This window comes from Panthera tigris, chromosome B3, assembly GCF_018350195.1.
Source record: "Panthera tigris isolate Pti1 chromosome B3, P.tigris_Pti1_mat1.1, whole genome shotgun sequence".
In the NCBI taxonomy this organism is placed as follows: domain Eukaryota; kingdom Metazoa; phylum Chordata; class Mammalia; order Carnivora; family Felidae; genus Panthera; species Panthera tigris.
In genome coordinates, this window is record NC_056665.1 from 19572500 (window position 1) to 19588976 (window position 16477).

At 51.2% G+C, this 16477-nt stretch overlaps 1 protein-coding gene across 2 annotated transcripts in view; it reads right to left on the reverse strand.

The window, feature by feature from the left end:
• PCSK6 (proprotein convertase subtilisin/kexin type 6) overlaps positions 1-16477 on the reverse strand; it is a 191083-nt gene that overhangs the window by 7448 nt on the left and 167158 nt on the right. For both annotated transcript variants that reach the window (XM_042988222.1, XM_042988221.1), the window contains 5 exons: positions 12388-12490; positions 11232-11428; positions 9422-9509; positions 5830-5933; positions 372-501 (listed from right to left, as the gene is read on the reverse strand). In XM_042988222.1, coding sequence (XP_042844156.1) covers positions 372-501; positions 5830-5933; positions 9422-9509; positions 11232-11428; positions 12388-12490 — 622 coding nt within the window. The remainder of the gene's footprint in view (positions 1-371; positions 502-5829; positions 5934-9421; positions 9510-11231; positions 11429-12387; positions 12491-16477) is intronic.

Here is a 16477-nt window from a genome sequence, read left to right on the forward strand (position 1 = left end):
GCTCCCATGGAGTCTGCTGTGGTGATGTGAGTACTGCCAGGCAGACACCTTGTTATCCTGCTTCCTGCCCCCTCCCAGCTAGAGCGCCTGGCACACAACAGACACTTGTTAAATGAACCAAGGAATGAAAGCCACCAACGAACTTGTGACCTTGGCAATCCCCAACCACAGGAGGTCCCTCCTCTGTAAATGGGGTCTGGCACCCCCACCGTAGCTCCCGCACCCTCTGCAGCTGTGTGATGTGGCACCCTCCCCCAGGCCCAGGGAAGAGGCCACCAGACTTGGCCCTCCGGCTCCTCCCTTGCTGCCCCAGGCAACGCCATTCCCTAGCAATCTTGGTCTGAGCCAGGAAGACTGAAAGAATTGCGTACCTTCGGCACACTTTGTGGGGCAAGCCTGGCATCTCCTCTGGGTAGAAACCTTCACCACAGGCTGGCACACATTTCCAGTCTTGGAAGTGGAAGTTTGCTGCACAGTGAATACATTCTTCTCTGCTGGGCCCTGAGGAGTGCAGGGACAGAAGCAGATGTCAGGGATGCCTGCCCATTACCATGTTCCAGGTCTGCCGCGGTGCCCTGGGGATCTGGGGTCTTGTTTGGATGCCCCTGTCCACCACCACAGCCAGGTTTCCCAAGCGCCCACCCTGTGTCTGCACCGGGCCTCCCTGCACCCAGGGAGGGACATGGAGGCATGAGCCAGGCCCAGCACACCTCCCACTGCCCGTGCCGTGTTTGATGGCCCCCATTCCAAATGCTTCCTTGCCAACAAGCCTTGGTCCCACTTCTTTTTGCTAGAGGTAGCCACGTGTGGCTTGGAGTGCTTGAAATGTGGCTGGACCAAACTGAGACATACTGCAAGTGCAAAATGCAGACACACTGGATTCCAAACACTTCGCATAAAAACAGAATAAGAAAGTCCTTGTTCATTTTTCAAGGTTGATTATATGTTGAGATGATAGTATTTTAGACACAGTGGGTTAAATAAGATGTTATTATACTTATTTTTGCCTGTTTCTCTAGGAAATTTAAAATTGGTTCAGCGGCTCCCATTTGTGGCTTGCGTATTTCTTTTGGACAGAACAGCATGTAAGATGTGGGAAAAGTGAAGGAAGAGATTTTCAGGGGATGGTGTTGACAGGTATTTGGTGTGGACAACCAGGACATTTTCAACCACAGAGAACAGACAACTAAGGGCTTATAGAGTGGGGGATGGAGGCCTGAAGAGACAAAAGCTCAGAATGAAGGACCAAGAGTCAGGAGGGAGAATATTCAGCTCAGCTTGGACTCATCAGCCTGCAGCAAACTTTGGTCTAGAACGAAGAAAGAGTGCTGTTCACCTCTCCACCTGTCCATGTGTCTGCCTGTCTGCCTGTCCATTTGTTCATTCATCCACTGAACGTCAAGCAGGCTGGAGCCTACTCTGTGCCAAATGTCCCTGAGGAGCACCTGATGGGACATCAGAGAGAGGCAGAGAGGTGGCCCCTGGCTGATAGCTTAGGGGGTTGAACACGGGAAAGAAGTCATCTCAGATGCTTATGGTGATCACAGTCCCTTGTTAAACATCTTCCTTTAATTTCACTGTGGTCTTAGATGGAGGCCTGGCAGCTAAAGCAGTAATATCTGGCCCTCTTCCCGGAGTAGCATCTGGACTAAGAGGGGGCCTCTTGGCCTTGTCAAGGGAAGACCCCCTTGAAGACAGGGGTATGCAGGGTGGTTCCACCAGCCCCAAGGCTTGGTGCTCTGGTAGCTGGTTCCATCTCTCAGAACCACAGCTTGCAACCTGGGAGGAAATTCTGAGCTCATTCAGGATTGTGAGTGGGAGGCAGAAGCAGGAACCCTTTGGGGTCACTGGACCTCCATTGTGAGCAACAGCCCACCCACTTGTAGTCTCCACATGGGATGTCCTCTTTCCTTCGCTGCAATGCCCCACAAACATGTAGGGTTCCTGCCCAGTTTATGTCATTCCAGATGGAAGACTGGTCTTGTGCTTTGGCCACCCCTCCATCATGTATCTCCAGGGAGCATCTGGCATTGGCCATTTGGCCCTTGGAAGGCCCTGGGCCTCCAGAGCTGTGTGGTCCTTGTGGCTGTCCCCCTTGGGCCTCCTCTGCTGAACCCTGTTACCCACATTGTTCTGTCTCAGCCATTAGGATCCTTAATGCCTGAAGAATTTCTGTGGTGCAAAAGAACACTCATTCATATTTGTACACTTGACCCTTGACGAACATAGGGGTTGGGGTGCCAATCTCCCACGAAGTTGAAAATCCACATTCCCCCAAATGTGGATTTTGATTCTCCTAAAACTTAACTACTAGTAGTCTACTATTGACCAGAAGTCTTTCTTTTTCTTTTTTTTTTTTAATTTTTTAAATGTTTTTGTTTATTTTTGAGACAGAGAGAGACAGAGCATGAGCAGGGGAGGGGCACAGAGAGAGGGAGACACAGAATCCCAAGCAGGCTCCAGGCTCTGAGCTGTCAGCACAGAGCCCGATGCGGGGCTCGAACCCACGGACTGTGAGATCATGACCTGAGCTGAAGTTGGATGCCCAACTGACTGAGCCACCCAGGAGCCCCTCTTTTTTATTTTATTTTATTTTTTTGAGAGAGAGAGAGAGAGAGAGCGTACATGCGTGTATGTGCATGCACATAAGTTAGGAAGGGGCAGAGGGAAAGGGAGAGAGTCTTAAGCACGCTCCACATTCGGCACAGAGCCCAATGCGGGGCTCAGTCTCACAAACCAAAAGCTCATGACCTGAGCTGAAATCAAGAGTGGGATGCTTACCCAACTGAGCCACCCAGACGTCCCCAGAAGCCTTTCTGATAACACAAACACTCAGTCAACATACATTTTGTATGTTACATGTATTATATGCTATATTCTTACCATAAAGTCAGCTAGAGAAAAGAAAATGTTAAGAAAGTCATAAAGAAGACAAAGTATATTTACTGTACTGTATGTATTGAAAAAAAATCAACGTACAAATGGACCCGTGCAGTTCAAACCCATATTGTTCAAGGGTCAAGTGTACTTAGTTTAATGTCCAATTTGCTAAACTTCAAAGCTGATGAAACACCCAGCTGGGTTAGATGGGAAAGTTCTGGAGACGGATGGTGGTGAGGTACAATGTGACTGTACTTAATGCCACTGAAGTGTTCACTTAAAAATGGTTAAGATGGTAAATTTTATGTTATGGATATTTTGCTGCAATAAAAGAAGCTGGTTAAACACACATTTTCAGGACAAACTATTTTCACAATTACCACAAACTATGAACTTTATAACCCGAAGTCTCTTAAGGATCCCATTAAGTCACCATTCTTTGCAGGCCTCAGATGTTTGAAAAGCACCCACAGATCATAACAATAAGAGCAAAATGGGGTTTGCTTATACAGGACTCAATCCGTCACGTGTGGGGCCCTACTACAAAGTGAACACACGGAGTCCTTGTTCAAAATGCAGGAGAAATGTGCCATTAAGGGTACTAAGATATAAAGTGCTTTTCATGCTTCTGCAATCTCTCTCTCCAGCTGTCATGGTGCTTTTTATCTGCCATTTCGAGCCTCTCCCCGTTACAGGCCTGAGGAGGCTACAGTGGGTGAGGGCCGACTCTCACGGGGACCTGGGGCACCACCCCTCAACTCGTCTCACATATGTTCTACCAGCTGCCCAGTGCTGACCAATGTGTCATGTCCCAGCCGGGGACAAGTTCAGCCAGGCACCTCCCTGTCCCACAGGTCCCCTGCACCAACCCACAGCTGTTGGGCAACCCCCAGGGGTCACATGCCTCTGTGCCAAGACTCTGGGTGTCTGGACTGGGAATGGGCAAGAGGTTTGTTCCCATCCAGTGCCCCATCAAATGCCCTGGGGCACTGCCAGCCCAGGGTGGGGACAGAGGCCACCGTGCCTCACCCTGCACTTGTGCCTGACCACAACCCTGCCCATGACTATGCCCAGGCCCACATCCAGGAGAGGAGCAGCAGCAACCACTGAGTGGGAGCAGGGATGGGAAGGCGAGGTGGGCCTGGGCCTCAAGGGCGTGGGGAGCTGGCAGCTGAGAACAGCTATTTCCGACACAGACTCACATTTGACATGGAACAAAAAATCCTCCAGGCAACTCAGAGCGGAGAAACGGGGTCCTCTCCCCAGCAGCTGCCAGGGAGTGGATGCATGCATCTCGGGAGCCTAGAAAGAACCCAGGCAGGCAGGCACATGGAGGAAGGAAGACCCCCCAGATGGCCTCAGACTTCATAGAGTGACATGCCCGAAGTGACAGAGGAATCACTGGGTTGAGAGGAGAAAACTAGGGAGCAACTCCATCAAGCAGTTTGCCAACCGGCAGTCTGGGGATGCGGAGAAAGAAAAGTAAATTGAATTATTGAAATCTAAAGCGTTGTAAAGGCACATTCCCGAATTTTATGGATTTGAGCAGCTATGAAATTTAAATAAGGAACATCGGTGATGCCCCTTAATCAACCTGGGCTAAACAAGGAGACAAAGAAACAAAGAATAAAAATGACAGCAAAAAATTAACCGGGCAAATGGCTAGAAAAAAGAGCTCAGCTGTCAGTGGCTGAGAAGGCTTCCAAATGTCGAGCTCTCACTCCTTTGGGGTTTGTCCCAGGAGGGACGTGTCCTGGGAAGGCACATCTCTTGCAGGATTTGGGGCTCCGGCCTTGGCCACAGCCCTGCTTTCTCTGGCACGTCCACTCCCGGAAAGCACAGCCGTGGCCACCCAGGGCTCACATGGCCATATGGCGACGGCTGTGCTGTCCCTGTCAGGTGCCGGGTAGGGAAGGTGAGTCAAGAGGAGAAGACTGTTCCCGAAATGTATCTGAGCCCACAAACTCACAATGCACTTCAACGTCTAGGGCGAATAACTCTGTCACCTGAAACCCAATAAAATGAGCGCATTCTCTGCTGTTGTGCGTAAAAACTGTGCCTGGAAGACATCTGTGCTATCATCTTCGTGGGGAATTATAATACACATAAAATTGTTTATAGAAGTCTTTCCTCTTTGAATAAAATGTTCGAAGTGAACTAAAGATGGGTACAAAGAAAGAAGGCTGTGTTTTAAAACGCCTTCTTCCCTTTACCACCACAATCAGCCCCCGTCTCTCTGCATCTTTATAGCTTGTGTCTCAGGCAGTGCCTTTTCCGCGGGAGCGATTAGCTTCCCTACGCAGCTGACAGCATCCGCTGCCTGGCTGCACTTCTAATGCAGGGAAGCCCAGACTGCTCATGGAAAGTGAGGCCTTATGTTTTTTCCTTATTTGAATTTGTAAAATTGTGATGAAAGGAACATCACATAAAATGGACCGTATAACCAGTTTTAAGTGTCCGGTTCAGGGGCATTAAATACAGGGGGCGCCTGGGTGGCTCAGTCGGTTTAAGCATTCGACTTTGGCTCAGGTCATGATCTCACGGCTCAGCTCACAAGTTCGAGCCCTGATTCAGGCTCTGTGCTGACAGCTCAGAGCCTGGAGCCTGCTTCAGATTCTGGGTCTCCCTCTCTTTTTGCCCTTCCCCTGCTCACACTCTGTCTCTCTCTCTCTCAAAAATTAATAAACATTTTAAAAATTAAAAAAATATATATTCACACAGTCATGCAACCACCCCCACCATCCATCTCCAAAACTTTTTCATCTTCCCAGACTGAAAGTCTGTTCCCCATTAAACATGAATCCCACACTCCCTCCCCTTGCTCCCTCCCCCCGCACCCCCCCCCCCCAGGGCCTTCCTGAGCTTCAAGACCATTAGCCTACAGTCAGTGACCCAGGTTCCAAGTGTCTGGCGTCATGAAGCCAACGCGTCTGCAGGCGATGAACTCACCCACGCAGGTTTGGCAGCTGTGATGGCACTCCCCACATTTGATCAGCTCGGAATCAAAGTAGGTGCCCGGCTCACAGTCTGGAATGCAGCTGCCTCGTGCAAAGCTGTTGGAAAAAAAAAAAAAAAGCCATGTTTTCATATCTCTTTCAAAATTCTAATCAAATTATGATTTGCCCCTGGGGTGCCTGGGTGGCTCAGTCAGTTGAGCGTCCTTTGGTTCAGGTCATGATCTCACAGTTTGTGGGTTCGAGCCCCTCATCGGGCTCTGTGCTGACAGCTCAGAGCTTGGAGCCTGCTTTGGACTCTGTGTCTCCTTCTCTCTGCCCCTCCCCTGCTTACGCTCCCTCTCTATCTCTCAAAAATAAACATAAAAAAAATTTTTTTTAATTATGATTTGCCCTTAATCGCCTTTCATGAAAGGCAAAGGAAGTTGCTCTTTGTGTCACTTGAGGTTCCAAGCTAATGAAAGCAGGAAAAGGAGTCCTGCGGCCAGCTGGAGGGCCCCAGGAAGGGGTGCCCTGGCCCTGGGAGCAAAGCCTCTGTGCCCAGGTGGCCAGCAGCCCCAGGCTTCATCCTCAGATCCCTGTGGACTTGGTCCTGGTGCAGGAGGCCAAGTTCTCAGGCTCTCTTGGGCTGTGATGACTTCTTTTCATTGACATTAATCAAACTCGAAACCAAACCTCAAGAGGAGAAATGGAGCACGTGTAGGTTACCCCTGGTGGCAGGCTGGCTGGCCCAAGCCTTCGGCAAAGTGTTAGCATTTATGATGTGTGAGCTGGGGTGGCAGTGGCAGGACAGATCCCAAAAGCTGGACCCACTGCTGCCTCTGCCTTGCTTGAAACCTTCGGTGCTTCACAATGACCTTGAAATAAAATTCACTCCTGGAGCCTCACATGTCCTGCCTGACGTGGTTCCTGCCTTCCTGTCTCACCTGGTGGGCGCCTGCCCTCACCTCTCTTGCCCATGCAGCCGAGTGTGTGGATTCTAGAGTGGTCTCTGGGGCTGGACTGCCCACTCCAGGATCCTGCCTCTGGCACTTCCTAGCTGTGCAACCGTGACCCCAGGCCAGCCAGCTAACCTCTCTGCACCTGTCTCCTTTCCTGTCCGCTGGGACAATCATGGCTCCCGCATTGTAAGGTTGTTTTGAGGACTCAGTGAGCAAATACTAGTGAATCACTTCAATGGTATCTGGCATACAGGGGTGTGTCTGCTACGGTGATTGCTTCCGCGTGCAAGATTACAGCGTTGGAGGCACATGTTGTAAGCTGTCTGCCACTAGACACACGGAAAGTGTGTCTGCAAGATCCAGAGAATCCTGCGTTTAGTGGGGAGAGGGTGGTGGGTCCGAAAGCTTCTTCTCATCGATGGTGGCTGCCCGCCCAGGGCTCCTCCTCATCATGGCTCCGGGGCCACCGAGACTGGCAGTTAAATCAAGTCTTCGATAACTGATGTTCCCCCTCGAACCCTTCCTGCGTTTATCCCCCTAAAGAGATGGATGGCTGCGTGTCAGCGGCTCGGCTGCTCTCACTGCTTTAACGTGACAGCGATGATTTGAAGCCACAGCTTAAAAGGATATTGGGCAATAAAAGGAAGCTTTCTGTGGATTATGGCTGACGATGTTTTCCGAGTTTCTGTGTCTCTCTGAATGCTGGTCGTGGCTGGAACCGCTGCGTCTGGCTGTGTGGCTTCTGCCTGACAGGCATTTTCTGTCTGTGACACTATTCCTGACCTGAGCAGCTGACCTCCTTTCTCCCACTGGACCCACACGACACAGAAACCAGCTCCCTGGGACTCACCGGTGCTTCCGGGGTGGGAAACAGGCTACAGTGAGTTGGAACCACAGAGCCTCCCCCTGCTCCCAACACCTGCAGTCACCAGCCTGGGGTTTGGGAGCCCAGGTGAAAGGTGCCATCACAGCTGCCCGTCCCAGGCCACCTGCTGTGGCCATCAGCTCAATGCCTCCTTTCCCCTTGGGGACCTACTTCCTTGACCACATCATCCTTTAACTGTTGATCCTGCCTTGTCCACCTAATGGGTTTTAATGACCGCAGGCGTGATGTGTGACTCTGATGGGTCCTGCTTCCTTTTCTTTTCCCAGACTCCTGGGTGCTTGGGCGGTGGGCCCTCTTCTCTCCTGATCTTCTTCTCTCTGAGCTGGCAGAGAAGGGCGGGCTCAGGGGAACCTTATGAAAGCAGCGACATCACGCTCCCTGGGGAAACAGTTTCTCTCCCCAGTGAGTAAATGGGAGCAGTAATATCACGGTCACAGATTGCTGTGAGGATTTAAATGAGGCAATATTGGTGAAAACACCTGGAACAACGCTTGTTAAAGGTTTTCATCACAACCTACTCCAAAGGCAATCCACCTCTACTGGTGAATTCCAGCCCTGGCTGGAACTGGGTGGAAGGGAGGCTGGGGTGGGGTAGGGGGGCTGCAGACCCTCTGGTACCTCACCATGCACGGGCCGTTCTCACCTGGACCAGCAGCATCTCATCATTTGGGAGCCTGCCCAGAGCTGCTGGACCAGGGTCTGCATTTTTAAAAAAATGCTTTTATTTAGTTGTGAGAGAGAGGGTTGGGGAGGAGGGGCAGAGAGGGAGACAGAATCCCAAGCGGGCTCTGAGCTGTTTGTTGGCGAAGAGTCCAATGCAGGGCTCGGTGTCACAAACTGTGAGATCACGACTTGAGCTGAAATCAAGGGTGGGATGCTTAACTGGTTGAGCCACCCAGGAACCCCCAGGATCTGCATTTTAACAAGAATCCTGGGAATTTCCTTGCTCACACTGCAGCGGGGTTGCGGGGGGGGGGGGGAGCGCTGCTCTCACTGACCCTTCCATTTCTTCCTTAACATGTAGACCCTGGCTCTAGTCCCTAGACTATGGCAACGTTCAGAGAAGGTAGTTTCGAATAGAACGTTTCCTAAGCTCTAAACGGTAACTTAGAGGAACAGGTAATATATATTTGCTTTTGCATTAAATGCAATTTAGTTGCAATAAATGGGCTACACAAACATTCCCAAGTATTCTAATAAAAATCCTTAACCCAGTAAAAGGTTTTTAAAGCAGATGTGTACTGAGCTTGGTGGGACAGGGAACACCAGGAATCTAAAGAGCATTCCCAGGCAGCAAGCTCCCAGAGCTGGAAGGAGGTATCTGAGCTGGAAAAGAAGAGAGAGAAGGCAGAGGATGGAGAGGAGGGAGGCTGGGCTTCCCAATGCCCCACCTCCCCTCACGTGGACAGGAGGGACGCTGGGGGAGTAGGTGGTGTTACTGGTGCCTAAAAACGGGAGCTCTGTTAGAATCTCACCTTTCCAGCAGCCAGCCCTGCTTTTTACCGTAGCATCGATTCTTGTGTTTATCAGTTCCCCAGTGCAGCATAAAGGATAGAGATTTTGCCTTGCCTGTCTTCTAACTTTCTATTTTAAACATCAATCTCCAAGTGGAATTCTGATTTCTACAGACTCAGAATCTTCACCCTGAAAGGCTTTGGGCCTCTGCTTTTCGGAAAAAGTTGCCCAAACTTGGTAAACCAAGAAAACGAAAAACAGCGTAAACCCTTTGCCGTTCTTCAGGTTTGAAGGGAGGGTTTTACCTGAATCCTTCTTTACAGACAGTACATTTCTCTGGTTCATCAACACACTTCCTACAGCTTGGGTGGCATTTAAGGCAATTTTTCTGACCTGGAGAAAAATGAGGAGAAGAGAAGGAGAAAAATAGATGTGAATCGAATCCGGGCAAAGAGGACTCTGGCATTTCAAAGCAGGGTTGCTGGCATAGCTCGTAACCGGTGTCAGCTTCCAGGAGGGATGATGAAGTGATAAAATAGCCAGGGCAGGCCCAGGTGTGGGATCAGAGGCCTCTCACCTCTCCTTTCTGGAGTAAAGTCCTTACACCATTTCGAGGCTTTGGAGTGGGCCCTTGGCAGAGGAGACATCGTCTGCTTCTGTTTATTTCAACAAGGACTAGAGCCAGTTCCTGGCTGACCAAGCTTGAGATTAATCAGGTGCCAGTCTTTATATATATATATATATATATATATATACACACACATACATATACATATATACATATATATGTCTATACGTATATACATATATATATGTACGTATAGACATATATATATGTCTATATATATATATAAGAAAGTGACAGGATGGAGCCTGAAGAGGCCTGGGAGCCCTGCTGGTGCCTTCACAGGGGACTTTATTGAAACTTGGCAGTTACGTACACCAAGACATAAATCTATGATGCCCATCCCACCTCCTGGGGAAACGCTGGGTCTCCATGACTCCCATGTGCTTTTCCCTAAGTTATTATCCGGTCTTTCCCTCTGGCATCTCATCAACGCCACCTGGCGTTGTGCCTGGAAACTAAGGGCTGCTTGCTGCCCTCTGTGCCTCCTCCTCAGGGCCCTGCACGTGGTATTACACACTCACTCAGACACACACACGCACGCACGCACGCGTGCACGCGTAGCAGCAGCAGGTGTTCAGGGGAGACGCTGGGTCAGTAAGGGTGGCTGATTCTTGTCTTGGAAGCAGGGTGTGGATGAAGGAAACTCCACCCTGAAAGCAGGTCTGGCTGGCAGCCCAAGGGCAGGTGTTTGTAAAGGCTGTGAAACACATCTTGCAAGACTATTTGTTTTTCCTCTAAAGAGATTCTGGTTATTCGATGGCTTTATTTGTCTTTAAAGATTTCCTGGCTCCTTCTCCATAGGAGGAACACTAATGCCATCACAGGCTGGAACAATGAACCCTTCTGCCTGGCAAGGGCCTCTGTGGGCAGGCTTCCACCTGCAAATTGCCAATGTCAAAACAGTAGCTTCTTTGAACCTGAGGACCATCCTCCATCAATTTAACCCAGACCCTGTCTTTTGTCTCTTCTGGGGCAAGGTGAGTTGGTGACACACTGGCATGGGTCACGAGCCCCAGATCCCCCCCACCCATCTGCAAGACCAGGAGAGCACCCCCACTCACTGCTGAGTTCAAGTTCCACCTGTGCCATTACTAGCTGTGAGCATTTTGCCACCTCTCAGCTTTGTTTCCCCATCCTCAAGACCAGGAGAGCACCCCCACCTCCTAGGGGTGTGGTCACTACCTGTAAAATGGGCCACCAAGATTAACCTGTTTCTTCTGGGCCCAATTAACACTGGCCAGTAGGCTCCTCTGGGTTTTTGGAGGACTGAAAACCTTCTGCCCAAACTTGAATCCTGATTTCAGCTCAGCAGTTCTTCCGAGGAGGGGCTTTCCCCCAATTTTGACTACCCAGTCCATAAGCTGGTGCTGGATTCCCTGGGAAAATTCTCCCGGGAGAAGGGACCCCAGCCCTTAACCGGGGGTGGGGGGAGGGGGGAGGGGGGAGGGACTGACTCATCACTTCTATGCACACAGACATGCACTTACTTTCATCGGCATAAAATCCGGCAGGACAGAATGTCACACAGGTGTTCATCTCCTGATGGTGATAGAACCCACGGCGGCAGGACAGGCACTGGGTTGGGCTCCTGCCCGAGCAGGTCTCACACCCCTTGTAGCACCGGCGACAGCGTCTCGCCGCTGTGTCCCCAAAGTAGCCTGGAGGGCACGTGTTCACGCATTTCCTGTGGGAGCAGAAGCCACAGAGGGCCTTTGCAACTCAGCCCCGCATGGCCCTTGGAGCCTGCAGCACCGCCAGGTCCTGCTGAGGCAGGATAGCTAGCTGGGGAGCAAATCCCAGCCACCCCTCTGCACCCCCAGCTTAGCAAAACTCTCAGGGAGCCAAGGCCTGGGGGTGAAGGTTAAACCATTAATGCCCATCATCCTGGTGAACACAGCTGAGAGATTCCTAAGTACCCAGGAGAGGATCCAGGACTTGGACAAGAACCCAGGAATCCTTTGTTTCAAAGTCTCAGTGGCACCTGGATGATGGTATTTGACTTTTGGAATTTTGAGCTCTGCCAGAAGGTCACCGATGGTGCCCTTTGAGAGCTAGACTCACTGGACAGTGCGTAAAGGCACCAGGCTGGCTGCCTGTGTACTGTGCAGGGCACATGTGGCTGTGTCTGGGAGCTCAAGCACACCAGGAGAGACATGCCCGCAGCCCTGCATGGCTGCACCATTGCTGGGGCCCCTGGTGGCCGCATGTCCCACCTTGTGTGGTTGCACCACTGACTGGACACCTGGGGCTGGGAGCTCTCCAGGCGCGGCCCACAGGGCTGACTTTCAGAACAGTGCTGGCCTCTAACATGGCATTTGTCTATAGTTCCCAAGTGGTCGGTCTTGGGATGCTCAGTCTGACCCATCTTTGTTTAACAAAATGGGTAGAAAACAGTTTATAAGCACAGATACCACAATGCCACAGCTTCTGATTTCATGAATTACTTTGTGATGAGGACCAGAAGTTACTAATACGTACAAAATTCCAAAGCAGTAAACCTCAATGTGATTTCCTTTTTGGGGTTTTACATTGATTCATAAGTAGGGTACTAGGCTGCGGGGGGCTGAGACAGCTTGAATCGGGTCACCTTAGCGGTATGCCGAGGAACTCCAGGACATGTGATCAGAAGTCCCAGCCCATTACCTGCTGGTCTTGGCACTCCCCAGGCTGAAGTGGACACAGTTCAAGCACTGGTCTGCATTGGGGCCATCACAGCCTTTGTCACCACACTCCGGATGGCACACACCTTAAAGACACAAGCATTTCCTTTCACCCAGAGAGATGCTTTGTCAATCAAATGCAGTCCCCTCAGACCCTGAGTCAGGTTGTCACAGCCTAGGCAGGTCGGGATTAGCTTCCCTAGAGAGTGGTGGATCTGCTGGGGCTGGATGGCAGGACCTCAGCTGGACAGAGTGCCCACCCCCATGGCAATCTGGCTATGGGTGAGAGCTGAGCCTAGCTCTCAAATGGGGCAGCCTGAGAAGGAAAACAGCCAGCGGTAGGTGGGGACCCAGACCCACAAAAAGACGAGCACTGTGAGATACCAGGAGAGAGGCTGGTGGTGCCTTCTTCGGGGCATTCCTCTGCAACAGGGTCATGATGCTGGCACCAGCCATCTCTCTAGATTTCTGACGTGAAGGACAAAGCAAGGCAATATGGGGCATCAAAGGCATCAGGGAAACTGCTGCCAAGCAGTGAAGATCATGGAAAGGATGGGAGAGACGATTCACTACATGCACTGGTGGGAATAGGATAGATCTGCAAGCCCAGGACCGCTGTATGGTGCTGTCCTGGGGCGGGGCTGAGCTGGGCTGGGCTGTTCCTGGGTGGGGCTGAGCTGGGTGGGGCTGCCCCTGGGTGGGCCTGGTTTGGGCTGGGCCTTTCTCTGCAAACCTTTCTGCTTCCCTCCCTCTCCTCCAAGTCCCCTGCCATCCCCAAATTCTGACTCTGGGGGCCTGTGTGTTGTTAGAAAAGTGTCGGAGAGAAATGTATGGAGCTCAGTGGACTCTAGCAAGCCTCACTCTTGCAGGTGGTCTGCCCTGCAGGTGGGCCACACAGATGAGCCCAGTTAGAAATGTCTAGTGCCCTCAGGCCGGGGTGGGGCAGGTCCACAGATGTCCCCTTCACCTGGCCTGAAGGACGTGACCACATCATGCTGAAGACCAGCACTATGGTGGGACCGCCTGCCCGCCTCGCCCCTCACCCTCCTACTCTGGGCAATGGTTCCAGAAAACTGCCCCATGTGGGGAGGTGCCCGGTGGGGTATTACAAAGGCTTTGGAGTCTTTAGAAGAAAAAAGCCTTCTGTAAGGTTTGAGTTGTTGGAAAGGGTGGGGAGTGAGTTCAGAAGCAAAGAAGAGGTGATTTGCTGGCCACCAGCATTTCATGGGGATGCAGGCACAGACAAAAGTCCCCATTCTCTGTTGCCCACAATGGGTCTTTGCTGAGGTACACAAAGCCCTCTTCATTCGTCCTTAAAGGGCCTGCGGACCTTCCTAGTGTTAGACTCGGTTTATTTTGCTTCCCTCCCTGAAGGTTTACTGTTGTTGATATTTCCAAAGTTTTCATTGTGGGTCCCACTGTGAACCCCTTTCAAAGCTGAGCTTGTCCCTGGGAATGCACTGGTCTGGGCTGGGGAGGGCTCTGCTGCGGGTAGAGTTCTAGTGCACAGCCTGACATGCACAAAGCTTATCATGGAGGCTACCCTCACCCCGCCCCCTTCCCCAGCTCCAGACTGTCAGGCTATTTTGCAGTCAGTTCTCATTTGATTTGATTCTTCTCCACCTCATTCCGGGCCATTTCCAGATTTCCAAGCAAATCCTTGCTTCCTGGCACATTGTTTTTCAATTACCCACTGTGCAGTAGACACCTATGAGTTTGGCCACTGGGCTCTGACCTTCCACCCAGCCTGTCCCGTGGGGGCCTCAGGATACACCACCATGAGGACCATCTGCCTTCTGTAGTGGTTTCTCCCCAAGGCCAATGGAGGCAGGAGGTCTGTCTTACTTGATAAAGTAAACAGTTTCTTCAATCTTAAGGAGGTTTGGGGGGGACAGGGAAGAGACAGACCAATTTCCCTACTCTCTCCCAGCACGGGAGACAGAAGCTTCAAGAGGCTGGATCTAGAATAGGGTGTTTATTGCTATATTCCCAGCACCTAGAAAGGTGTCTGGCATAGGGCAGGTGCCAACTAAATATTTGCTGAGAAGCTGAAGGGTGAGAGAATGGATGAAAGAAATATGGGTGGAAATTGGGAAAGTGCAGGTAACCTCACCATCCACAAACAGAACAGTCTAGGATGTACCAAGAGAGGGATAGCCTTGGGAGAAGGCCTGGTTCATGGCATGTGGACTTCACCTTCCTCCTCCCTCCTGGGGCCTCTCTGTGGTGGAGAGGTTAGTTAATAACCCCAAGGGAGCCCCACGCAAGGCTGGGGTCCACCTAACAGTAACAGCAAAACCCCATCAGGGCATCTGGCTAACCAGCCGTGTCCAGCCCCAGTGAAGAGCGTGGTAAGATATTGTCCAAGGCAGGACGCTTAGATGAGCGTCTGTAAGCACCTCTCCTACAGCTGTCTACTTGAGTTGTCTCCAAAAGCCCAATGTCAAAATTCGCCTCTCGATGAATTGTTCTTGGATTAAATCTACCTGGTTGGTAGATTTACCACTTATCCTGCTTACTCTATTACTCCTAAGATTGTGTGTGTGTGTGTGTGTGTGTGTGTGTGTGTGTTTTCTGGTACAGCTGTAACACATTCTCTGGGTAAGCATATGTTATTTTTGTTGCCATTTGTATTTGTTTTTCCTCTTTCCTCAATTAGCATGAAAATTCTTCAAAGACCCACAGCCATCCTGTGTCATTTCCCAAGGTTCCAGATACAAGGGGGAGTGTAATTCATGCGCTGACAGTCTGCCAACTCCCACCTACTGGGTGTTAGAATGACACAGGCTTATTTGAAATCTCTACCTTAAATCTTTTGTGGAGAAAATCCAGGATTAAAAAAACAACCCACAAACAGGGGCACCTGGGTGGCTCAGTTGGGTAAGCATCTGCAGAGCCTGCTTGGTATTCTCTCTCCCCCCCCACCCCCGCCCCTGCCTCTCCCCTGCTAGTATGCGTGCAAGTGCTCGCTCTCTCTCTCTCTCTTCCTCTCTCTCTCTCTCTCAAAATAAATAAATTAACTTAAAAAAAAAAAAACCCACAAACAAATGTTAGAAAGCAACTTGGGAATTCTCAATGGCCTTTCTCATAAGACGCTTAGACCAGTTTCTGAAGACGCTTAGATACTTAGGAGGACTGCCTAAGTATCACGATCTTTCCCCTGCCGTTCATGCTGTCCAGGAAGAGTGTGCTGGCATGTCACTGGCACACCAGCAGACATGAAGTGGAGTGGCAGGGACAAAGGTGGCTTACTGCAGACGAGAGGTACGGAAGAGAATAACAGACCACTTTCACTGCAGGTCTGGTCTCTTCCCTGATGGCTCTATTCTGCTGGGTGAGTGCTAATGTGCCCAAAGTCCATGACCTGACACTGTCCTGCACTGGACATGCCACGTGTCCTGCGAATCAATTCCCCTGTGCCTGTTGAGCTGTCCTGGAATGTATCCAGGCAAAGGCTGCATGGGCTCTTGGCTTCCCTCAGTCCCGTGGGGCTGACCACACTGTCCCGCACTGACCTTAGCTTCCCTTCATCCTCATGACATTCTGTCCTTCCCTGGAGGCCACTCTCTCATAGCAGCCTGAGCACCACGCTATGTCCTACCATCATCATCACACTACTTGGAATCACCCAGGACAGCCACTGAGCATCCCAGACCTGCTGAATCCACCTCTGAGGTGGGGCCCAGCCCTGGGCCTGCTCTTCAACCAAGCATCCTAGGTGGGTCACTGGGGCAGGCTTGCTCTCTGCCATGTCTGGTGCTTGCTCTCCAGGGACCTCCCGCTGCTCCTCAGCCACCAGGTGGCGCTGTCCCAGCAGGTAGGCCATCCACCCCAGCTTTCCCTGGTACCTCACCCAGCCCATGTGGCTACTGCCCCCCACTTCCTGCTGGACTCACCAGCCCCCCGATCTCTAAGCCCTCCTCTCTAAGTTGGATTTCCACACACTCTTTTACTTTGGGGACCCCAGACTCCACCACTACCTTGGATGCAGTGCTGTCCTGTGCCCCCTGCTGCTGGCCCCTGGGACCACTGTTCCATCAGACCTCTCTACCCCTTCCTGACGCGGTAACTGC